Below are 25,283 nucleotides of genomic sequence, written 5' to 3'. Positions count from 1 at the left end.
TCCAAATACTGTACGTGCCAGAACTTTTCAGTAATCTAACTCCAAAGCTTTCCCTAAATTAGAAAGAAACAAAGTTAGTCCCAATACAATCAATCTACCCCCTTGGTATCAAAAGTCTTATTTCTAACAACATAGCAGCAGGTGTCATTTAAAATATACACATTATTAATTACTATAATTAAAACCAAACAGCTTTAAATGTTAAAAAAATATTTATTTCAATTCTGTATACAAAAAAATGTCAAAACAACTGAACATTTATTAGTACTGAAAATTTTTGTGAATATTTAATGGCATGTATGTCTAAGTTCACTTTACAAAACCAAGTGCTTATAGAATTGTAATCGGGTTTTTGATTTTCCTTATCTTTTTACCTGACTAGCAGCACATCCTGTGCTTTTCAATAAGAAAAATATCAGAGTTTAGCACACACAGTATGTTACACTGCAACTTTTGATCAGAGCATTAAAGGATTTCTGAGGAACCAATGCTACATCTCTCTCATTTACATCCAATTATTACCTGCTGAGAAAAGTATACAGGTTTTTGAGACTTATTTTCAGTGAACATAAAAAAGTTGGCTTTCTATAGAAGTGTCTGCTGTTTTACTCTACAGCTATTGCATATATACAAAATCAACCAAGCCCAAGAACACACCAGAAATCAGCATTCTGTCTGTACCTGGATTCCCACCGCAGTTGTGCCTGCTGTGTCCCAAAATCTCGAGCCCAAAGTCTGCATCCTGATATCGTGCTTTTCCCAGCAAACAAGAGCTTCCCTTACATGCATTAGCTACAAACAGAAAGGGCAGGTACTATTTATTTAAAGAACATAGTAAAAAATTTCCTTTCAGGATATTTTTCTGTATGAAATATACAGCACTGTTTTTTATATTAAAAAAATAACCTCATAGAAAAGTAGACTTCATAAAGCACAGGCTGCTGAAACCCGTAAACTGCTTATCCTAATCCTCACTCCATCCGGGCTGATGAGGAGAATCCAACAGGCCTGTGTCAAAAGCCAATAACCAGATTATTCTTCTGCAATCACACCGCTCTGCAATAGATTTACAGGAACATCCCCAAGTTCTTTCATTCTGAGGATAAAATGCCTGGACAAGGAGTGATTTTCATGGTGATACTGGAACCAAAGCCCTCGAGGTTCATCAGTTAACATTAAGAGGCAGCAGCGCCATAGAGAGGACAGACTTATGTGGAGGGTGAGCCCAGTGGGACAACTGAGCTCTCAGGTCTCCTGTCAACTCCTCTGGTTGGGTAAGGAAATTCTCAAAAATGAAGAATTCAAGGTAGCCTGTGTTTAGGTATGATCTCCACAAGTCTACAAACTCTCAGCTCTGAGATTGGTCTTCAAACAAGATAAATACTGGGAAATAGTGGAATTTTTAAAGCTGCATGAACAGCATATACAAAACAAAATTTCCAAGCCTTCTTAGAAAGGGAAACAAGACACTTCAAAATATTAGTAAATAAATATATGCTTTGTATGGCATAGCCACCTACCTTTACACAAAACTCCTAATAAATTATTTCAGCTCTGTAAAGGGCAGCAGTTTTTGATTTAAAACATAAATATTAAGAAAGGCTTTAGGAAAACATAAGTAGTAACAGCTCAGTTTTATCTCATCCAAGTTCTAGATAATATGGCGTGAGGAAGACTGCAACACTGAAGTTTGTATTAAATAATTCCTTGGTAAGGACAGCAGGGGAAGGATAGCTGCAACTATTTGTCTGCTCAAGAGTTTAAGCCTAGATTCACATAACCCAGCTACTGTCATCAAACCAATCTTTTCAAGTGTCATTTCATATGGTAATCCCAAAAAATGAGCTGGTCATCACAGATAACTGAGAAAGGTTTGTAAGGAAAAATTGCATAGTTTTAAAGTTACACAGAAAACGTGACATTTCAGTTGCAATGGATGAAGAAAACCTGTTGTCTGAGAACATCAGCAGTCAAGAAGCCAAGGAATTCTTAAAGCTATACAAAATAATTTAAGGAAAAAGACAGTTTGGAAAAACCATCAGTCTTCTTCCATTTAAGGTGCATTAAGACGGAGATGGCCAAAGATCACATATTCATTCTTATCTCACATTTTTTTATTCAAGTTCCAACTTTGAGTCGGAACTCACAAAATCCTACGCAGTTTTGCAGTAAGTAGTAAAAATAATGGAAAAATATTATAAATTATTCTGTAAATTACAGATTACAAATAAATCTGTAAATATTTTGGTGAGCCTGAATAGCACTTTACATCAACACCTGCCGACTTCATCATCTGTCAAATCTACGAAGCCTTCGCCTTCTCATGTCCTCTTCTGAGTTCTCAGGTGGAAACCAAAACCCATAAGGTCGCTGCCCATAATTGTGTGTTCCTCCACCAAAATCTACAAGACACAATGAAAAACAACTGTTATTTTGGTCTGTAATAGGAGAAAAATGCACATATATCCTGTAAGCCAAAGCGTCAAAACACAAAGGAGACAGGGAATTGAATGTTTTCAATACTGATGGTTTCAGGGCAATTACAACATCCAGAAACTGCTCTGAAAAACAGTCAAATAAAAAGAAAAACCAAAACCAGAAAACTCCCCCAAACAATAAAGCTACCACCACCCAAAAAACCACCCCAACCCAACAACAAAACCAAACCAAACAACAAACCACAACAAAAAGAACATGTAACAAGTATTAACCCATTAAGAATAACAAGTATGAACAAGTATTCACATTTTTCACGATCCCTGCTTTACACAGTAAACTCCAGAACGTTAAACTATTTCAGCGTCCTCAGCAGTTGTTTCTGGTAAAAGCAGCTTTTGTGTTTGCTTTTAGTACCAAGTCCAACATGTGCAGCCCCACAGCAGAGGCACACACAGCTCCCACTCCCAGCTGGCAGCAGTTTCACAAGGAAAGGACATGTGGCAGCCCAACCATTCCAAGTGTAAGCAAAATCATCTGAGCAGCAAGAGCACACCCAGCCCCACAGCTCTGGGCCCTGGCACCCCGAGGAGCCAGGACTGGCCCTTCCAGCAGCTCTCCAGAACTCCCATCGAGGCATCCAGCAAAGGAACAACGCAAGGCTTGGTTACACACAGCAGCTCAGCTGAGGGGCTCGGGGAAACAAAATCACAGCCTGCCTTCTGAGCACAATTACAGTGTTAAGGACAAGCAAATTTGCTTTAAAGGTAATAAAACCTTTGTAACATTCAGCATTTCTTAAGCTTCCACCTGGCCACATAGGGTTAAAACTGCATCATAATGCTGTAGTTTAATAATTGATTTTTAAATAATCATAATTAAACTACTTGCATTTTTAAAAAAATCTTTCCAGTAGTGAAATTGTCAACTAAATAACAAAGTTTCTCATAAAAACATTTTTCTATACAGCATCCCAGGTTAATTTTTATTTAAGAAAACAGATACCACTCACACAGTTAAGACAATTCTTTGCATAGTCCCCATAAAATATGCTCAACACTTCAAATATACATGTGCTTTAATAATCACTAGTAATAGAATGAGGTGCTATAAAAAAAGATGAAAAATGCTCTTTTATATATTGACCCAAAAATAGAAGGCTACACAATATATTTTGACAAGCTTTAAGTTGAAGAAAAGATCTTTTTTTACATCAAACAATATGGTGAACAGCAAAGTCTGGATGTTTTAAACAAACGTATTTGTATCTGCATGAAGATATTTAAATTATCCTGTTACCTAAAATAGTTCCCTGACACCTTTTTGCTTTTAATTACTGCAGAAATATTAATGAAATCACACCTTCATCTTATCAAAATATTTATAAGCCACAGTATTCAGAAATGGTAATTAGGCCACTGCTACTACTGAAACACCACCTGACATCTGTGCAAGAAACCAACACAGGCTTTTCAACACATCAGCAAAAACAAAGGCTAATGGAATCTAAGACTGCATTCAAAGGACATGGAAAACTGCAACAACACTGGGTGACAGACAAAACCAAAAGATATAGTACAACAAACTTAGAACAAAACATTAGCCTTTCCATGACATATTTTACAAATTTATTGTGAACTAGAATCACGTTCTGTGAATACAGAAGACTGAGATCTCCATCCCTACCCTATCACTCTGTGTAGGAGTTTCTTTTGTTACTTAAGTTCACAATTATAGCACTTTGGAGCAGAAGAAAATCACTGTAATTGCAACAGATGTAACTATACCTGTATTAATGCAATGCCACAGAAGTGTTACATTAGACATTCTCACTTGATTTTTCCTCTTCTCTGAAGTTATGACCTTATTTTTAGGTTAGAGAACATGATTTGCAAGACAGTCTCTGTAAGAGTCGGGAGGAATATATGAAGCTACCAAACTGTTAAAGTCTCACTAGTAGAAATATGCAATTAGGTCTGATAAGAGGAGTGTAGCAAATAAATAGCAGAGGTATCACAAAGCATTATGTCTGTAATTTTTTTTATACCAGCTTTAGTTGTGTTAAAGAACAATCTAGAACATTTCAGTTGAATAGCTTACCATTTTCAGTATCATCATCTGTCCTGGCACTACTGAATGTGCCATCCATACAAGAACCAAACTATACAAACACTTAAATAGCCATACAAAGAACAGACACTTCTCATTTCTACAAATCTGTTACTTCTGGAGAGGCTTTGCTGTAGAAGATAATGAGGTAATTTCTTTTGAACCCAGCAAGGATCACACAGCTAACCAAAACAGAGAACTCTGATATGGATATTTGATCAAATGTCATAACAACTTCCAACACTTGCTTGGCTTTCATTTTTACCAGTTTTATATAAATTGGCTCTTCCATAAATAGTATAGCCCTGCTAAATATGTTATAACCACAGAATATTATTGAAGTTTACCAACCAGCACTTGAGTGTGCTACAGATCACATACAGTGCAATATATTGAACACCTCACTGTTTTGTGTTTCACTAGAAGTCAGACAGAAACTATAACTGAATAGAAAATATAAAATAGCAAAACTGCTTTTATTCTTTCCTGTTCTTCCCTCTGCAAAATGCAGACATGCTATACAGTCTGAGAGCTTTGGCTTCTGGTACTTATCACTGCCTCATTTTTTCCTGCTCAGCTCCAAGTAGACCACATTCATTAGCCTTTGCTATTGTTTCTAGCCCAGCCTTTTCAGCTTCTGTCAATGTATGAAAATTTTGTCATGCTATGAAGCAAACTATTCTTCCTGGTGCTGATGTCAATATGTCTCATCTACAGACTTGAACATAAACTGGTGAAGAAGACTGATGGAATTAACTACTGTTTCTGTGCTATGCTTTGAAACAGCTGACAAATGAAAAATCAAATTAGCAGGGAAGTAGCTGAGGGTAATGAGTTCAGAAGGAAAGTAACATACAATGAATCCAGACATAGCTGGATTGTTACAAGAGCAAGCCAGAACAATCTTGAACAATTGAACAGTCTCTGTCTCTCTCTCGTTTTTAAAAGAAGATGGTAAAATTGAGAAATACACAAAACCATTCCCTCCCCAAAAGTCTGATAATTTGCTTTGGTTAGGAGAGGAGATGGCTAAAGAATTAATCTTGAATCCATTCATACTTAAGGAATTTTGTATTTATTTTCATCATGCTTCAAAATCTCATCTTTCAATATCAGTATCAAATAATACACTCTTTTTGAAGTAACAATTTGTTAAAAGCACACTGGTAACATTTTTAGAATCCTAACCCGAAATCCTAACCCCTAACCCTAACCCTGGGGCTGCCTTTTGCAGCTCCAGCGTGCCTGGAACTCCGGGCTTTGTGGTTTTCAAAACCCTAACCCTAGATGTAACCCTAACCCTAGGCAGTAACCACAGACTAGGGCTCAGGCTGTTTGCAAAGAAAAAGCTCTGCAGCCCCCAGCTGCCCCTGCCGCCCTCAGCATCTCTGTGTGTCACCCACTGTCCCCTCTCCCTGCTCCCCCCTCGGCTCCCAGCCTCTGCCACCCTCAAGCCCCCACAGTGCCCCTCAGTCTCTGTCATGCCCTGAAAGGACCCTAAAAAACCCTATAAATTCCCTAAAAAAGCCCTAGTTTTCAAAGTGTCCTAAACACCCCACAAAAACCTAGAAATAGCCTCAGAATACACTAAAAATACCTTTCTTTTAAAAAGTCTCTAAAACACCCCTAAAAATCCCCAAAGAACCTTTAAAAAAATCCCTAAATAGTCTTAAAAGAGCTCAAAGAATACCCCAAAAAGCTTTAAAATGCCCTGATAAAAACCCTAAAAGATTCCCTCAAAAATCCTAGAAATACCCTAGTCCTAAAAAAGTTCTCCACAGACCCTCAATATTCGTCAAAAAGCCCTGAAAACTTGTAAATAGTCCTAAAAAAGCCCCAAGAATACCCCAAAACACTCCTAACAACTCCAATTAGTAGTAAGACAGCCCTTAAAACACCCTAAAATAATTCTTTTAAAACTGTGAAAAAAATCCTAAAGGTATCCTAAACATTCCCAGAGAATTCCTAAAAAACTCCTGCAGAAACAACCCCTAAAATATCCTAAAAATCCCAGAAAAAAAAATATATAATAAGAGAGCCCTATATTAATTGTGGTACCTGCTATTACAACCTATTTCAAATTATTTTATGTAATTTTTTGTCATGTTAAGTACCTGTTTCATCATCTATGTAATTGCAAGAATCCCTGAATGTTCACACTTCAGGGAAAGCATATAGTGTTCAAAGGATAGTGCTCATTCAAGCTAATTATTTTTCAAACTAACTGACAGGGAAGAATATCCTAATTGCCCATTAGTACAGTAAATTTCATCTCTTCCTTTGTGTCCCTGAAACGGATGTGATCAGTGACATGCTCTGTATTATGTTCTTTGTGAAACAAGACATCTGCCTATGGGCAAACTGAACCTTTACACAGCTTGTCTAAGGAAGTATTTTAAGAGCTCAAATCTTAGGTCTCACTTGTCCAAACTCAAGTGTTCCAGCAGGCAGGAGAAAGTAGTGCAAAATAAAGCAAGATCCCTACCTATGTGATCACACCAAATTCTACTGGAAACAATATATGATGGTACCTTTTCATGCTTCACTTGCCTGTGAGGCTTAAAAACTGCAACCAGCACTGAAACCAGGCACTAGCATAGTATTAAGAAATGCTGCTTTTGGTAGGGAAGCTTAAAGTGAAATTTGGTTTGCCACAGCAATCTGCTAGTGAGGTACTAGTGAAATTCATTCTTGTGTTTCATCAAAGGACATTCTCAAAAAAAACCACATTCCCTCTGATAGCACAAAACTTACCTTTGTTCAAAAACACAAGGAGATAAAAAAATACATCTTACCTGGAGTGTTGGAGATTATTTAAGGCTACAAATGAAAGTTGCAGATGTTTCAAAGTCATACATGTAAGCTTTTAAAGTGCATTCTGTCTACTTATTTATATTATAATCTTATCACTTATTCACGTTCTGTTTTCTTGATAATTTCAAAAAACTCCACAAAAATGGCTCATTCTTTCAAGTAACATCTCAAAATGCCTAATATTAAAAGGAAGGATTTTTTTCTCAAACTCAATGTTAAAACTTATGCAAAATATCATCTTACAAAGATAGTAAAACACATAACACCCCTTACAATAAAGCTCATTTTATATCAGTTCCTTCCCAAAATTACAAGATATGTCCAAAAATAAGTCATGAGGAATACATCTTATTTCCCTCCTAAGTCCCTTTCAGTATGAATCATAACTTAAGAGATAAAAATGCAATAAAATTCCTACCTCTTTCATTAAGACTGTTTAGCACTGCTCTTTCAAGCTGTTCCTCTTCAGTGAGCCCACCTGTATAATCAAAGTAGCTCCTCGGAGCTCTGTATTGATAATCTGGATAATAGCCATAATACTCTGTAAAATGAATCAAAAAATAAAATAAATTGCTGCTACTCAGCAAGTGTAAAATCAGATATTATCTTCTTGCTACCTTTCTTCCACAAATTGTTTTAATTTGGGAAAGAAAAAAATTATTAGGGTTCAATTACTTCTACAATATATGCCATAAATTAACTTCTAATTTACAAAGCCACAGCATAGTAACAGGAAAAAAAAAACAAGAGAAAAAAGATGGACCAAACATCTCAATTTTTTATAACTGTTAAAAGTAAGTGTCATAGAATTGCTATTACTAAGATGTTTCAGACAGAAATTGAAAGACAGTTTTCCTCATCTCCTTGTAACATTTAGTTGTCAATATTTGGAGACCTTACTGCTATCACCAGAACACAAACCAGGTACTGTTCAGGCTTTTTCTCCCCACCTCTCTTTCCCTTTCCCCCAGGGCCCATAAAACAATGTCATGATAAATTCCAGTCATCTTTGGACCCAGAGAAGGCACAGGAAAAGATTCCTGCAGTGCTGCACAGAGCTCATGTTGTGCTCTGGCACAGCTAAACCTAGGCTGCCAAAAGCCAGCACAGCACAGCACAGATCTCATCAGTGTCCCTCTCACTGCTGCTGCTGCACTGCTGACAAACCTCTCTGGCCTTTGCACAGCTGGCCAAAACCAAGCACAGGCCATCATCCACCCAAACACATGGGATTCAAAAGGAAAAAATTCCTTGGCTAGAGAATTGAGCAACACTCTCTTCCTGCTAACAACACAATCTGATCTTGACTGAGCACAGAAAACCTAAGCTGAGAAAATTATGGAAAAAAGTCACACTTTTCAACTGAGGAAAACTATGGAGAAAAGTTCAGTTTTTCTATTCCATTTCTTACTATTTTCAAAATACAAAGCTTTTGTGATGTGTTCATTTCCAGAGAGCTGAACAAGGGATTTTGAAGAACCAAAGTACACAAAGGTTGCCAGTTTCTTCCAGCTGAGAGAAAATTATACAGAGGTTTTTCAAAATGAGAAAAATGGAAATATTTTTGTATTAAACAAGTACAGCAGGCCATTTCCTTTTTCTTCAGATAATTAGCATCAATGATAGTCTTATGATCTTTCATTGGTTCTATCAATTCCAGGTGAAATTTGTGAAGTTTCTGTTATTAACAACAAATACAGATGACAAAGTGAGGACAAATAAATCATTTCTATTTTAAAATTATTTTGCTAAAGAAAAATATCCCAAGCTCTAGAATCTTTAGTTGAATAAAACCAGCAATACTCTGTCTTGAAAGTTATACAGAAAAAACAGGAAAAACTGAACAGAGTTCAGCACAAAGTTCTACATAGAATTATATATATTCCTCTGTATTTGCAAATATCCCTACATTGACTTTATATACACATGTACACATACACAGTAAACACACGCATTCTGTCTTTTTCCAATTCTTTCTTGTCTTGGAACACAACTGACATTGGAAGATTTTTCCTACACCTGCAGTGAAATCCGACTGAGGGACAACATTTAGCTGTTATGTCTGTACGCTCCCCTCATTCTCCTCTGCTTTATGTTAATCTGAATGAACATTTTCTCAGCTATAAATTTATTTTCTGAAGGCTTCAAAACTACATGCATGAAGAGGGTAAAAATCCTGCTACTAAAAGCATTAAATTATCTGATGAAAGCAAAAGGATGCTGTATTTTAGGTTTGTTCTATTGCTGTAGTTTTATCTATGTTTTATGTTTCACACTGCCAGCAAGTTGTAAGTACTCAGAAAGCTGTAATCTTTTTTTTTAAAATGAGACACAGTTTGGTAACATTGACATGTTCAAGGTGTTCCTATTAATCAAAATAAATGTCCTAATACTTTATTCATGAACTGCACTTAGAGAAAACCTAATTCAGCTACTAAATACTAAATGTGCTAAAATTACACTTAAAACTTTTTTTCTTTCAAAGTTGTTTCCTTGTGCTGTTTCATAAAATCTGCTCTGACCATAGCTTCATCTATTTTTCTACTTAAATTGGTATTTAAAGGCACATAGTAATAAATCAGCAATGCCAGAAAGTGAAAAACTAATCAAGATATGCATCATTAGCCTATGACACTAGAGAGAGTTTTCTTCATTCACAGATGGCCAAATTTATTCCATATATCATACGCCAAGCAAAAGGTTAAATCTTCCATTAAGACTTCTGCAAATAGGATGAAAGACAATTACAAAGTATATGAACAGGGAATGAACACAACAAATATATATTTTCTTAACTGCAGTTGTAAGTCATTTTCGACAGATGAATTTAGTACAAAGAAAAAATTAAATGGTTATATCTAAAGGCAAATTTGGAAGACAGGATAATTCAGGTTAACTCTCTCCATCTCCCCTTTGTCCAAAAGAACTCAAAGCAACACCATTTGAGGACTGCTCAAAACACACAAAAAAATCCCAGACCTCCTTGTTGTCAGCATACCAGAGCTTTTTTTTCCCCTCCCCATCATGGCAGATCTACTACATGAAATCTCTTCCATTTTCCCTAATTGAAAAGAATTGGAAAAGCAAACAGAAAGGGCTGTTGAGAATCTCTCTGCTGCTACTCCACAAGGGTGGTCTCATACACCCACCCAAGCTCTCAGCAGCTGGTGTTTGTACAGGGGCTGTAACAGATCACAGAGTTTAAATGTCAAGTACAAATTCTTATCTTCATTAGCTATTAAAGGACTTTTTCCAATATAAATCTTTTGAGTTTCCACCCACCCTGCTGTTCTGGCATACTGGAGGAAGGTTCAGTGTCTGTGAGCAGCTGGGCTGAGCAGCACCTGTACCTGGATGAGCCCCTTCCCCTGGGCTGAGACTGCCAGCCATGGGAACAGGTCACTTGTGCTTGCTGCACACGCTGCCTTCACCTCTCATTTCACTTCTCAGTAGTAATTGTTTTATTTCTTTACTGGCCTTTAGATCAAATGTTTTGTGACGTGACAGTAAGTGAGAGTAATGAAAATCCTGGGTAAATATACTTTTAAGTTGGCACAATCCCTGTTGCTGAAGAAAGCAGACTAAGATCTTTTGTTTAGGAATTACAAAACAGATGTTTCAAAAATACTTAAGGGCCCAGAATCCTACTTGTGGGAACTATTTAATGCAATAATAAAATTGGAGATAGATCATGGAAGACAAAGTCCATCAGGGAGAATAAAAGTAGCTATAAACTTGGCTCAAAGTAAGCACATCTCAATTATAAAAGACTACACAAAATAAAAACCCCTGCCTGACAAAACATCAGAGAACAGTAAGAATGATCAAACGTACGAAATAGTTTCCTTATAAGCAACCAGACAGACTTTAACTTTCTGAAAAGAGGGAAAAGATAGCCATTGTGAGTACAGGACTGAAGTCTAAAAAACCATTAAGGAAAGAAGTACATAAAGAATGAAGGTTTAGTCTCCCTCCCCAAAGAAGAATTAACGTGCATCAAATGAAATTAGCAGTTAGCAGGTTTAGGCCAAACTAAAAAATGACATTCTAAAGCAGGAAACACACTGTGAGTCTTTTCTGATGAGCTAGGTGTTAAAAGTGTTCATGTTGATTCAAAGAGCTTTTTACAAATTGATGGAAGAAGGATCTACCACAGGCTATTAAAGACAAAATCCTCCCATAAAACTTTCTGCTGAGAACATCTTTAAGTCACAAGCTACTGCACACTGGCAGATATTTGAGAGAGTTATCACTATGCATTTATCCTGCTCTTCCAGCAGATGCCTAGGAAAGAGCATAAATCACTGCAGGAAGTAAGAGATGCCAGGATATGCATCCCTTAGCTCACATCCAACACCCAGAGCCCTTCTCCCAGCCTCTCCTGGCCCCCACAGACAAGGACTGCACCTATTATTTCTGTACACTCCACAGGCAATGATTCAATGCTCTGCAGGAGAAGTGAATCAAATGAGTTCCACTCAGTGCCACCATTCCAACCATCCATCTATAAACTGCAGATGGCCTAAATTCAGTCTGCTGAGGAGGGGCTTCCTGCACATAAATTACTTCATTTACAGAGAGGGCTCAAAGGAAGAAGATCCTTGTTAGAAGGGAAAAACCACCCTAGAATGGAACAGATAAATTTGCCAAATGAGGGGATATTTACTCAAGTCCAAAAGGCTGCTTTCAGTAGACACAATTTCCCCACTGCTACACCTTGTGCAAAAGGGATGATATTTCCCTGAGGTAGCATTTTAGGAAGTCATGACCTTAATTTGAGGCTTAAGCCTCTTGTACAAAATCTATCCCCACACTTGCCTGAAGAGGAAAGGTGAAACATGCCCAGAGAAGTAATATAAGTTTAGCAAGTATACGTGTGCAGAATATTTTGTATACTCTGTATGTTTCCATTTACATAGCTCTCCTATAGGTTTTCTCATCATTAGCAGAAACTGTTTGTAAAGCTGGAGTAAGTTTTTGGTTAAGTGGACAGAGTACTTACCTGAATAGTAGTCCCTTGGCCTGTCAGGCTCAGTGAAGAAAGAAATGCCAGCTAAATAAAAGAATAATGCATATACTGTTAGAATAATCATATTTTCTTGACAGAATACAAAATTCAAATTTAAAGTACCCTTTCTTTAAGGGTTTCATAAGATACAGGCAGGAAATCAGTCATGGATATCTGTGGATTGTTTTGGCATCAGTGAGAGAATATACTATTGCAAGCTTGTATGTAACAGATTTTATAGTAGAGTGCCATGTTCAAGCAACAGAACCATGTAGACTAGGAAAAAAGCAAACCAACCTACTATGTTCTCCCAGAACACATAATGAACAATTTCTTTACTGAGAGTATTCATTAGTAACTACGTTTAATGCACAGAAACTGAGGACTGGAGCAACACTGTATTATTCCTGCTTTGCTACATAGGAGGAAAAAAAAAAAAAGCCTGTGTGCTCAACACTGCTTCCTGCAGCTGTCAGTCACACAGAACCTGCACAGCAGCCAGGGCAGGTTTCACTGACAGTACTGTGGGGTTATCACTGAATCCCAGTGTTGTCATCTTATTGCAGGGGTTCCATACTGTTGTCTCCTTATCACAAGTTTCATACCTTCTTGGTGTTTCTCCTGGGCAGCTCCTCAGAGCACTGACTCTTTCTTCTTCACAAAGCAGCCAACTGACTCCAGTTTCCCTTCTCAAGCAGCCAACCCACTCTTTTACAGCACTTTTGTTCTCATTGGTTTCAGCTGTGGCCTGTTAAAGTCAGGCCTGTTGCTAATCTTTGATAATTGGCCCAGCTGCAACTCCTTAGGGGTAAGATGACTTTCTACACTATCTTTATTTTCTTATATTCTATCCCCCCTACATCCCTGAGAAATTGATTGGAAGGGACCTCAGAAGGTGCCCAGTTCAACTCCAAGCAGAGCAGAGTTAGTGAGGAGATCAGAGAGGTTACCCAGGCAGGGCTGCATCTTGCCAAGTCCAAGGTGGAGCCCCTGAAGCTGCCCTGGCAGCTGAGCTGATGCCTGCCTGTTCCATAGTGATCAGGCAGTTCCCCTGGGGCACAGCATCATGCAAGGTTAACCTTTAACTAACGGGACACCTGACACCTGTTCCTCCAGCAAGGCAGGAAAGCTGATGCTCTGGTGTCATTTCCCTTCCAGCTGCTGAACATACATGACCTACAGACTATCCCCAAGCTGTGGTCAAAGCCCCAGTGAGAGCACACACATCTGAACAATTAATTCCCCACTGCACAAACACCGTATCCATGTTCACTTTGATGGAACAGTCATGAATAAAGTACTCAACCTATCAAGTAGTCAGACAAAAAAAGCCAAATATTCTGCCAACCAACCCCAGCACAGCTGCTGTGTTGGGGCTTAGACTTCCAGTTAAAACACTGACATCTATGGGACTGTTCATTTAAAAGTTTGCAGGGCTGTATTTAAAACAATTGTTAAGACTAAAGATGTCTAAAGCTATAATCTTTTTTAGAAAATAATTATTACTGCAATATAAGAAGCTGTAATAACACATTGTTGGAAAGCTTGAGAAATCCAGCAACCAATTCTTAAGCATACCACCACCTTTTTCATACCATACAGACTTCCATTAGAATCACCATAACAGCAGAAATCAAGATGGAAACATTTGTTTCTGACATATGTTTATGGCTTCACCACATTTCACTTAAAGTGACATTTTCATTGAAAGATTATACTCTAAATAAATACTTGAGAAGAAGAGTAAAAGTTATTCCTCTAATTAAAAATATCTGAAAGTCACATTTATTCTTAATTGTTCTTATCCATATTTAAGAAAAAAAAAGAATTTTTTTCTTCTGCACCCACTTGAATAAAATGAGCACATCTTTAATTGTCAGAAAACTTGCTGGAATGGGCTGAATTTCTATATGCAAGGCTTACTGAATTTCAAAAATAAAAGTGTTCCTTATGCAGATGTTGTAAATTCAACAAAATTATATACCTGCACAGGCTCGCATGATCTTTTTCAGAGGTCCCATAGTGTACATCAATCCAACAAGAATCCCTGACAGATGCCCAGCGAAAGAAGTCCTAGAAAATAAAAAAATCCTGTGAGTAGTGGAGAGTCTTTTTGGTAGGGATACAAAAGGGAGAGAGTAGAACTAGTTGTAAAGATAAAATCTCTCAGACTTCCCAGAGAAAGTCCTTGAGACCAAGCACAGAGACATTACTTGCCTGAAAGGTTGTAATGCCAAGTCTTCTTTCTTTGTAACTACCTTAAAATTGGGAGTTACACAGTTACAGGAGAGTATTTAACAAATATCCTGAGAAAGCTAATTGGAGAGATCATTTTAGTTGCAATGGAATATGATTTCCTAAAAGCATTTAAAGACTTACCAAAGGAGTAAACTGGTTTTAAGCTTTAGAAAAGTGACTTACATTGTAATGGCTGGGTAGATCTTACCAAAACCATGTACATTTCTGAGTGAAAGCACAAACACAATACTTTCTACTGCACTATCCATGCAATCCTACAATTAGTGTAAAAGAAGCGTGAATGCAGATCCACTGCAATCTTTGTAATACACTTTCTTCAAAATTAAAAGAACAATTGAATTGCTGAGATCCAAATTCTTTTCTATGCATACCAACAATTTCTTTAAAGATATCATTACCATTTGTATACAGAAGGAAAAGGCTCTGGAGTCTTTTGAGAAATCAAACCAGAAGCACATGTTTACAGTAAACAATATTTGCTGAAGTTATTGATATGACTAGGGGGTACTCTATAAATTAAAAAATCAATTTTCAGCATTCAAGTTAAGAGTTAAACTCTTTTGTGTCTAAACATAGATTAAGAGAAAATCTTCTGAATTCAAGCAGGTGTAAACACTAGTTGCAAATTTTTCACCTCTCTTACCAAGTTACAGGAGCCAATACACTAAACATTAAAACTTCCTCATATGTGCAATTAGAAAGAACTCATTTATACTGATTGTCAAAAAATTTAAATAATACAAGCTAAAATGAGCTTTTTTTTCCTTTATAAAGTAGAAATGAAACCTCTGTTTAATGCACCAAGCGTAATGCTTGCATCAATTTTTACATTTAGGTCAGTGATCTACAGGAATTTTACAGATGATGGCACAAGCACTCAAGCCAAGCCACCTTCCAGGCATCGATGTAAGGAGACAGGAAAATGCACGTGTCACTAGAGGGAGGTAAAGATCACATCTAAATTCACTCTTTTGCCACCTACTCAACCTCAAACTCTATAGTGCCACGGGGAGCTGCAGTTCTCTCTTGTTGGTTTTTAACAATTCTCTAGAGAGTAACACAAATGCTGATGTGAAAATTTATAGACAAAAGCTAGTTACCAAAATAAAGTATCTATAAGGAACTAATTTTCCAAAAAGATTTTCTGGAACAAATTTTCCAAATTTATGAAAAATGCACGCCTGACTTGGAAAATGTCTGACCTCAGAAAATTAAAAATACTTAGAAATCACCTACTCTAGAAATCACCATCATGATATTGGTTCACCTAAGACTTAAGATATCTGCTCAATTCTGGAAGGGCACAGATTAAACAGAAAGTAACTTTTCACACGTCTGTTCTTCCATTAAAAAACAATCCCAAAAACTGCTAAGCAAAGCCTACATCCTTTTTTGAAGGTGAAGATTAGAAGGACACTGAATGCACTTTAAATTTTTTCCAAAACAAAAACATTAATGAGAAAGTAAACTTCTAAATCCTCTCCCAGCACACAAACGCAGGTCCAAATTTATGCATAAGCTTTCTAACTGGGCAGAATTCTGCCCCAATTACTGACCTCTTATCTATTCAAAATTAAATTATGCAATTTGGTTTACAAAAGGCGCCAGTTAAACATAGACTTCAAATATAACCTGCCCTGAGCACAGAGATGAGCATGTAAGAGCAGTGCTGTGAGAGATACAATTGCTATGGTTCATTGCAAGGCAGTAGGCAGTTACTAATTAAACATATGTTCTAGGATATGAAATTCTGGAGATCACTACTTGTTTTCTGTAGCCCCCACTAGCATTTAAGTGCTGGGAAATTGCCCTCTGTAGAGGTCACTGTAGAGGTTTAGATGAGGCAGCAATCTAAACTTCCATGAAATTATGAATTTTTTAAATTTTATTTTTGGACTTTCTATCTACTCTCTAACCCAAAGACATTTCTACAGTAAAGCAACTGAAAAAGAACAGCACACAATGTCTGAATTCATGTTTTTCCTCTACCATAAACAGTAGGATATGGTTTTACTTCATACATAACACCTTCCACTATTCTTTAATTAAAAACAGTATTGTTAAACATATCATCAAATAAAACCTATGTTCAGCTAAAGTAGCAGTTTATGTACTTAAAAAAAATGTTATTAATGCACCGAAAGCTTTATTTTTCTATTTGTAGCCATGCCATGGAGCTCACAAACAAAACTGCATTTGGGCAGAGCACTCTTCTGTCTCTAATCCTCACTGCAGATAATTGAGCAGCCAGGCATAAAGCCATAAAACCAGTGCTTAACCTAAGCAATATCTGAATTCTCCTTCTGCACTAGGAAATGTTCTATCAGCTATATCATAGTATCTGACAAGGAATATCTGAGTATTGCTGAGCTCTTTTTTTTTAATCTTTCTGAAAAAGGGAAATTGTACATAAACTGTGATTTGATAGTTCATGGGTTTTGTGTCTGTACTTTGCATATATTCAGCAATGTGATTCACAGTTACAAAATATTACATAGGAAAATTACCCACTTGCAAACAGGACTTAAAAAATCAACTGCAAAGAAGAGCAAGGTTCTCCCAGAGGTAGGGGCAGATGAACTGTGCTGGCACAGAGCACCCAGGGAAACTGAGGGAGATGACCAGCAGCACTGCAGGACAATGACAGTGACAAAACTGGCAGAATACTGGATGATATTCTGATCATAAATCAGAGGAGTGACTAAGCCAGAATGGTCTAGGACAGCAATGGCAAGCAAAGAGTGGAATGCTGCTCAGCTAATGAAGCCCTGGGCACTGTGGTGGAGTAGTTTAGTTACCTCCTTGAAAAGGCTCAGCCCTTTTCCTTGTCCATCAACTTTTGTTATCTTCCCTCAAATACTCAATTACATCTGCTGGGAACAGTATTTCAGGTTTTTAACTTGAGATGTATTCAAAATTTTTTTTTGGGTTTTAAGGAAAAAGAAGACTGCAGGCCCAAAACTGCACTGGGATACCAGCTAACACTACTCACACTTCAAGAGACATTTCAAACTACTCCAGATAGCCCAAAACTCTTCCCCTTTCCTTGAAATATCAAATGCACTTACCCTGGGGAGATAAAATGAATAGCCACTAGCTCCACCCAACAAGCATATTTACTGGATATGGGCAATCCAAAGACACTGCTCACTCTTCCTGGGTTATAATGGTTGTTCAGAACTTTCAAAGCAAACAAGACTCCTGCAAACAAGAAGAAATCACATGAAGAGAGAAATACTTGTGCACAAATAATAAAGAAATGCAAACAATTTGAAGTACCATGCAGTTTCAAAGCATCATGAAGCATACTGCTGCATGCCAGAACAGTTCTGTTCTTTCAGTGATACTTTTCAGTGACTTAAAAAAAAAATACAAAAACTGTATATTTGTATAACAGCCAAATCTAAGCTGGTTTTTAATGTGCCTGCTCACTGTAGCTATTCAGGTATTCAAAACAATACAAACATAATTTAAAATGGGAGTTCTATTGAAATAATTGACAAAATTAGTGAACTCAAAAACATGTTCTGTGACTTGAGAACTCAAGCCACTACTGAAAACAAGACAAACAAATACATGTAAAGCTCAACAGTAGGTTCAAATTCTGAGTTAATGGAAAATCATCTTACACATACTCCAGAATCACTTGTTTCTGCAAAAAAAAGTAGATAAATCATCTTTAATCACAGTAAACAGTATTAATTTCTAACCGACTGCAACTGTTTTATCATGCAACTGCCAGCCAATATGATGGAGTGAATTCAGAGAACTTATTGGAAGTGTTTATGAAAAAGTCCCTCTCAAGAGAAAGCTCACAGAGGTCTAACCAACTTTCTTAAAGGCTGAAAAAGAAAGCCTGCGTTCTCAGGTTACGTCCCAAGGACAGCAAGGAAATCCCCTACTTATCTAGAAATGCAGGGCTACTTTTCTACTTGACTGCAGATTTTTTAAAGAGAAGAAATTTATTGACTTTAAAATGATCTGCTAAAGCAACAGACAAGACCATTACTGGAAGGAAGATGGCCACAGTCAGGTGTTTGGATGTTGCTAGCAGAAGGAAATCTAGGGGAGTCTCTCCAAAGACAGGCACAAGTAATTTTAAACTGACAGGCTTTTCTAGAAGCCACCTAAGGAGCATCATTGAAATGCTTACATGACATCTGAAAATCAAGAGTTCAGACTTCAATTAACCAGCAATATTAAACAGAAAACACAATTCTCCCAGGATGATGATATTTTCATGTTCTCATGTAAAGTCCCTGCTGGTCATAAGAACATGAACTGAATTACTTTATGTTCATGCCCATAGTACATGCTTGAAATTTAAAAGTAGGACAAGCATACTGATGTGACACTCATACATATATACAGATGTACACCTATGCTTTCTGCAATTAACAGTTATTGTTATATAGCAAATATACAGATTAATTTTACATATGTAAATTGGACCAACACTGTCTTACCTGAAAAACCTACGCCACAGTTCATTTCATAGGAAGGATCATCCAGAATTATCACAAGCAGGACTTCCAGCACCATGTAAACTACTCCAATCAGTACTGAAAATACAGCAATTACGTAGGCAAACCATACGCTCTTCAGCTTTCTTTCCAGCATTATGCCCTTCCAAAGCATGGAAATCATGTTATAATACAAATGCCAATCATCTGCATGGTGGAAAGGAGCAAGCAGCAAACGCTGCCAGTTCTTTTTGTGGACAGCTTCATCTACACTGAGACACACTTCAGACAGTGGCCTCATAGGATTCAGAAAGAGAAAAATATTCAGTACAAGTACCCCAAGGGTAACAGAAGGAATGTTCTGGAGTCCAACTTGAGAAATTTGATAAAGCAGCAAAAGCAGCCCAGCACTGACTCCTCTTTGCCTTCGTTCCATAGTTACTTCTTCATTCAAATAAATGTGAAGATTATTTCAATTTCCAGTCTTTTGTTCAATTTCAAAACCATACAAGTTTTGGAAATTCTGAAAGAAAAAAAGATAACTTGTTATATACATATTGCAGTGTTTTGAAGCTCATCACTGTTTTTGTAAGTTTGTCAACATAAAAAAATTCATCAAAGTAATCAGCTGAGACCTTTTATATATCAGAACAAAAATTCAAGAGAGGAAAAGAAATCAGAATTTGTAAACTGATACAAAACACAAATAAAAGAGATGTATACAGGCAATCCAGACAAGTATTGAGAGAAAAAGCAGCCTGCAACCTCTGTTTCACATCCTTCCAGAGGCTGTACTTAATCCATTAAAATACTTGGGTATTCTGGACATGTTTTCATTAATTCTGATTCAGTCAGAATAATTAAGATTACAGGAAGGAAAACAGTTTAAAATTCTTCTCTAGAGTCTCAGTTACCAGGATTCCTATTTTTGCCACATATTTAATTTTTTTTATGACTATTTTTCCAACTTTTACAAACATTCAAAACAAGCTAAGCTTGAAAATTAAAAGTCACAATTTTGACAAAAGGAACAGAGACACAGCTAAGTACTCCTAGCTGCAATTTGAAAATTGTTACTGCTTTCCTAAGGATGAGAATAAAGAGTTTAGTTCAGAAGTAAGTGATGGAGAAAAGAAAACTATAGGGGGAAATCATATACAAAAAAATCTAAGAGTTGTAATGAAATTTTCATCTTTGCCTTATTTATGCCAGAAAAACCCAGAAGATTAAAGAGGGCTACAGAAACAGATCTGGCTAGAAACAGATTTACTCTGACAGGGACTGACAAGAGAGGAGGGAGGGAGCTGCACTGGATAACACAGCCCAGGGGCTGTGAGCATGGAACCACCTGTGGAAGACAGGAAGAGAGCCAGGATTCAGAACCAGACCCAGCCTGGCCAGTCCTGCTTCACCTCTGAAAACTCTGCAAGGTGCCCCAACCACAGCACAGCCTCTCCTCCCCTCCAGGGTGTCCCTTCTTTGCAGAGCTACTGGAGACACACAACACATTATTCCATGTGTGAGTATCCGTTACGTAGAACCAGCAATATACAATTCGTCTTCAAAATTCTGCCACCAGATTTCAAATGAAACCACCTGAAATAATGAGATATATACAAAATTCTCATTTCAACACCCCACTAACCTTCTTTTTTACTATATATAGTTAACATACTATTTTTTTTATTTAAATGCCTTTCCAATTAATACAAAAATTATTCCTCTTCAACATTTTCATTAGATAAACAAGCAAAAATCTAATTCTTCTAGAGGACAGGGAGAAAAATGGCACATTTGTAAAGGACAGCTCAAGGTGCAAAATTTAACCTTCCCCATTTTATCTGTTAGGATTTACTAATTTCACATTTCTACAGACCATTGCCATGCCTGCAAACACTTTGCTAAATATGTTTATTCAGGTATTCAGAGTATTCTTAATAATTTGATTGGGTTGTCTTCCACAAAGTGAGTGAGCACACAGAAAAGAAGGAAAGCACTTCTGGATGATGTTATCCTGTACCAGCAAAAGGACCTGGGAGACCTGCACAGGGTGGAACATCAAGGACAACCAGCTAAGGGCCAGGCTACCCTCTCTGCTTATCCTGAAGTGAGGGAAGCACATAGTTCCATGCTAGTTCACACACAGAATTAATTAATGCCACTTCTTATAATTAAGTTTTTTTTTAGTCTCTGTATTTCTGTTTAAATCCCATTTATGCTTATTATAGCAATTTAAGAGAAGAAAAAACCAAATTGGTTGTGGTTTTTTATCCTGAAAACGACTGCAGTAAACTAGAATGCATGTAAAATGTATTTGCTACATTACAATGAAAGTGACTACCTTTTTCCCACGTTATTATCTTGGAAATGCTACATAATGCCTGAGCCTTGTCCAAAACCGAGTGAAAACAACAGAAACATGCTTTATACCAGGCCTCTTGAACATGTAACTTCCTACACTGGTGCCTTCTAAAACCAGCATCTAACGATCACAATTGAACTGCAGGGACCACAGCCGCAGCCCTCACAAAGCTCACGTGAACCAACCTGCTAAGCTGCAAATTGGCCATTGCAGATAATTACATTGTCAGTCTTTGACTTTAAAGTCAACATTACCAAAAAATAGTTAATCCAAGGTTTAATCAATGTCATTCTCTTTTTCCACACTAGCTCTGATATCAGATACACCAACACCCCCCAATATTCTAATAATCTTCTGCCCAGACCTCTGGCTTTTCTTGTCCCACGTGCAGAGTTACATCTTTTTTATCACAAAACAGTTGACACAAAAACTGTTAGAATTTTAAAGTGAGCATCCTTTAAATGCAAGTTATGAGGAAACATCAAAATCTTGCCATACCATGTTATTCAAATTGTCAGTCTTGTGTTTTAAGTTCCCATCTCTGCTTCTGATACCCTTAAATTCCCAATTTAAGTACTTTCAACACCCATGCACCTAAGAAAAGAAACCCTCATCCAGCACACAGCCAGACAATAATCATGGAACAGGACTGGGAATGTTTTCCATCATGATTTCAGCAGCACCTGTCATCATAAACCATTCCCATTACTGGGAGCAACCAAAAACATCAGCCAAAACACATTGTGTGTTTGATTCAAAGGAAAAAAGATGCTAGCAAGAGAACAGTAGTTATTTGAGAAGCTCCTTAATGCAACTCCCTTAAAACACATAGAGCTTTCAGCTGTTTGAACATTCCTCCTCAGCCTCTACGCTGTTCATTAAAAGTCTAATGAGGCTTGAAACAATGAAGCACTTTTTTCCTTTTTTTTTTTTTGAAAATATGCCACCTACTACAAAATGTACAAATTTCCAGAACAGACTTGAAACACACATTTGTTCTGCATCCAGGCTGCCACGTGTCTGCATTTTTTGTCACCTACTCAAGATAAATGTCTGAACTAAATATTCTTGGAATTTGTTTGTTTGTTTCATACTAAACAAGTAAAAGCATTTGAACTTATTTTTACTGTGACAAACTCCCTTGCTCACTTGGCAACCATAAAATATTATGACTTTGCATTACTAAAAAAATAATGTAATAAAGTAGATATTTTAGTAAATATCAATTAAAATGAGATGTTCTACTGTCTTTTCCTAGAGCTGTAATTTGAATTTAGAGGAAAAGAATCCCCCTGTGCCCTTGCTCCCCCTAAACCAGACATAACTATCCTGAAATTTTGATTTATGTTTATGCAAAACCAAGTACACTCTGGAAAAAAACTTGTGCTTTCAGCCTACATGTTGAGATTAGAGCTAGAGCAATGTCAAAACCACTTGAAACATGAAGGGTGAGTATCAGATCCCAAGCACAAAGCATCCCACAGTGAAGATAAGCCTCAACAGGCCCACAGCACCTGTCTGTGAAGACAGGATACAAAGGCTTCTCCAGGTAATGCAGAATCAAATCAGGGCTCTTAGGGCAAAAGGGGAGGGCAAAGGAAGCAGGAGCCAACTGTAAACACTCTCACTGTGGCCCTCAAACTTTGGAAAGAGGTGGGGAAAATGCCTAACAGAAAAAAAACAACCAATGCAAGGAAAAATAAACTAAAAAAATGAAACACAATGAATCATCCTGTTTATATTGAATAAGTATGCAAGCAGAAGGTCAGCCACAAGCTGTCAGCTACAATCAGCTTTCAAATGTCCAGTCAACTACACAGTTCATAGCAAAGATTAGGTCCTGACTTAATTATAAAATTAATTACTTCATAAAGAACAACTTCGGGATTCATCAGATGCGCCTCTAAAGGGCTTTCCTTCACAAAGGAATACTGAAAGGTGAACTCAAAAGACACAGCATTTCAGAATTTGGTAAGAGAAGTCAAACATCTGTAATAAAAATGTTTTAAAACTATTTAAACTCCCTTACTGAGACAATTCAAAATTAAATATCAGCCTTCAATGACTTCATAAATCCTTATATCACAGTCTTTTTTTATTATGTAACATTTTAAATTTCATTCAAAGTTTTCTGCGAGAATAAAGAAATTCTTCTGCCTCTTATATCTGCTTCAGCATGAAAATTGAAACTCTTTTATAGCGTTTTTAATCCTCTTAGATACCACTAAAGGAGGAAGTCCTTAACAAAGTAAGCTTTTAAACTAAAAAATTCACCTTAAAACTGCAAATTGTGTTCTTAAGGGTGCAACAGTTACTGTTCACAATAAAATATACACGTTAAACAATACATGCCAATAACTGTTTTAGCCACCTTATCCCAAAATAAATGAGCCAGCTTTCACCGGAAAGAACCCAAGGGACTAGGTCAAATCTCTCTCATAACAGACAGTAATTAGTAACTGCCTTTCAAAACACCAGGATACATCTGCACTAATTGAAGTTGGAGAAGTGAAATTGTCATAAATATTTAATATTACTGTACTTGCAAAGGTAAGAGGATGTCACAGCTTAAAATAAAAATACATCAAAACAACAATGAACTTCAGATTAGGCCACAGCTGAGTTTTAACTTCACAGATGTTTTACTCAGGGTCAGGGATTTGGGGTTTGTTGGGGTTTTTTCCCCACTCGATTGCAATTGTTACATGTGTACAATGTTAAAACTGGGTAATCATACTAGAAGAGCATCCTCCTTTATCTGAAGAATTTTTTAATATTATGAAAAATTAAATCATCAAGGATTGCTTGACTCCACTTCAGAAATGTGAAGCACAACAGCTCTCACAATTTTGGTGTTCCTTGGTAGCTTTGAGGGAAGATTTGTCTGCAGTGTGTAAGAGAAAGGAAGAACAGGAAACGCACTTTCTGAAGAAATCCATTTTAAATACTAGTTAAATAAACAATTCAGAAACACATGCTTTCTAGTATTAGTATTATACTACTGTTGTCAACACCTCCATTCTATGTCAATAAAAACTAGTTCCAGGAAGAACATCACTGTGCTATTTCAGGAAATCAAACCAGCTCAGGTATTGTTAATTACATTTCACAGACACCTGAATTATTCAGACTCAGGTGTTTAACAACTGTAAGAAGGCTTACCAAATGCAGACAAGATATACTCCCCTTTGCTTCTTCTTTGATAGCTGCAAGTTATTTGCAGTTTTTGGGGGTAGGTTTTTTTGGTTTGTAGTATTAACAAAGAAAGGGATATAGTTGTGGCGAGTTACTGATTTTTTAAAGAAGTTGTTTCTACAATTTATAAAAAATACCACTGCGGAAAACGGGGCAAACGGAAGCAGCAAGCCCAGACCGGGGCGGTGTGAGGAGCACCACCACGTGCAGCTGCGGATAACCCGCGCCCCCCGACCCCCGGCCCCTCCCGCCACCACAGCGCTCCCAGGAACCGAGTCCACGGGCACGACGCTAGGTGTGTGTATAAAAATAATGGCTGCGAAACCGTGAAATACCGCGAAATATTCGGCTTCTCAGGCCGCTTCAGCTCCGTCATTCCCACCACCACTCCTTGCAGCGACGGGAAGGAGAGAAGCGCGGTGGAGGGAAACCTCCTACAGAGCGCAGCTTGAGGGCAGCTTGAGGGCAGCTTACCCAGCCCAGGCCACGCTTGTCGGGGCTTGCACCGGGCCCCCCCTCGGTAGGGCGGCGCTCCCCGGGTGTGGCCGCGCCCCTCACAGCCGGGGGGCCGCTCTCCGCCGGGAGGCGGCGGCAAAGGCAAGACAGGAGGAGGGCAGGAGAGCAGAATAGGAGAGCA

At 37.5% G+C, this 25,283-nt stretch overlaps 1 protein-coding gene across 3 annotated transcripts; it reads right to left on the bottom strand.

Moving 5' to 3' along the window:
• Window positions 1-193: 193 nt before the first annotated feature.
• RHBDD1 (rhomboid domain containing 1) lies at window positions 194-25,257 on the bottom strand. 3 transcript variants are annotated; one of them, XM_031060063.1, is made up of 7 exons: window positions 25,121-25,257; window positions 19,093-19,612; window positions 17,695-17,827; window positions 14,352-14,440; window positions 12,362-12,412; window positions 7,778-7,900; window positions 2,290-2,402 (listed from the first exon to the last, which is right to left on the bottom strand). In XM_031060063.1, the coding sequence occupies exons 2-7, from the start codon at window positions 19,523-19,525 to the stop codon at window positions 2,290-2,292; spliced, it is 942 nt and encodes a 313-aa protein (XP_030915923.1). In that variant the 5' UTR covers window positions 19,526-19,612; window positions 25,121-25,257. The 3 variants fall into 3 exon arrangements, with proteins under 3 accessions (XP_005424750.1, XP_030915923.1, XP_030915921.1); XM_031060061.1 differs by lacking the exon at window positions 25,121-25,257 and adding an exon at window positions 24,614-24,686; XM_005424693.2 differs by lacking the exon at window positions 25,121-25,257 and having other exon boundaries at window positions 194-2,402; window positions 19,093-19,525.
• Window positions 25,258-25,283: the final 26 nt, after the last annotated feature.

This window comes from Geospiza fortis, unplaced genomic scaffold (genome assembly GCF_000277835.1).
Source record: "Geospiza fortis unplaced genomic scaffold, GeoFor_1.0 scaffold318, whole genome shotgun sequence".
Lineage (NCBI taxonomy): Eukaryota > Metazoa > Chordata > Aves > Passeriformes > Thraupidae > Geospiza > Geospiza fortis.
The sequence above is the reverse complement of the archived record's forward strand: the minus strand, read 5'-3'. Positions and strand labels throughout refer to the sequence as shown.

What these genes read in the sequence shown, in the direction of transcription:
- RHBDD1 (XM_031060063.1), bottom strand. Translation starts at nt 19,525, where the DNA reads ATGGAACGAAGGCAAAGAGGAGTCAGTGCTGGGCTGCTTTTGCTGCTT. An exon ending in ATTCATTTTATCTCCCCAGG is followed by an intron (nt 14,441 to 17,694) that starts GTAAGTGCATTT and finishes TTTATTTTCTAG; the next exon opens with GACTTCTTTCGCTGGGCATC. An exon ending in AAACAGTCTTAATGAAAGAG is followed by an intron (nt 2,403 to 7,777) that starts GTAGGAATTTTA and finishes TGTGTCTTGTAG; the next exon opens with ATTTTGGTGGAGGAACACAC.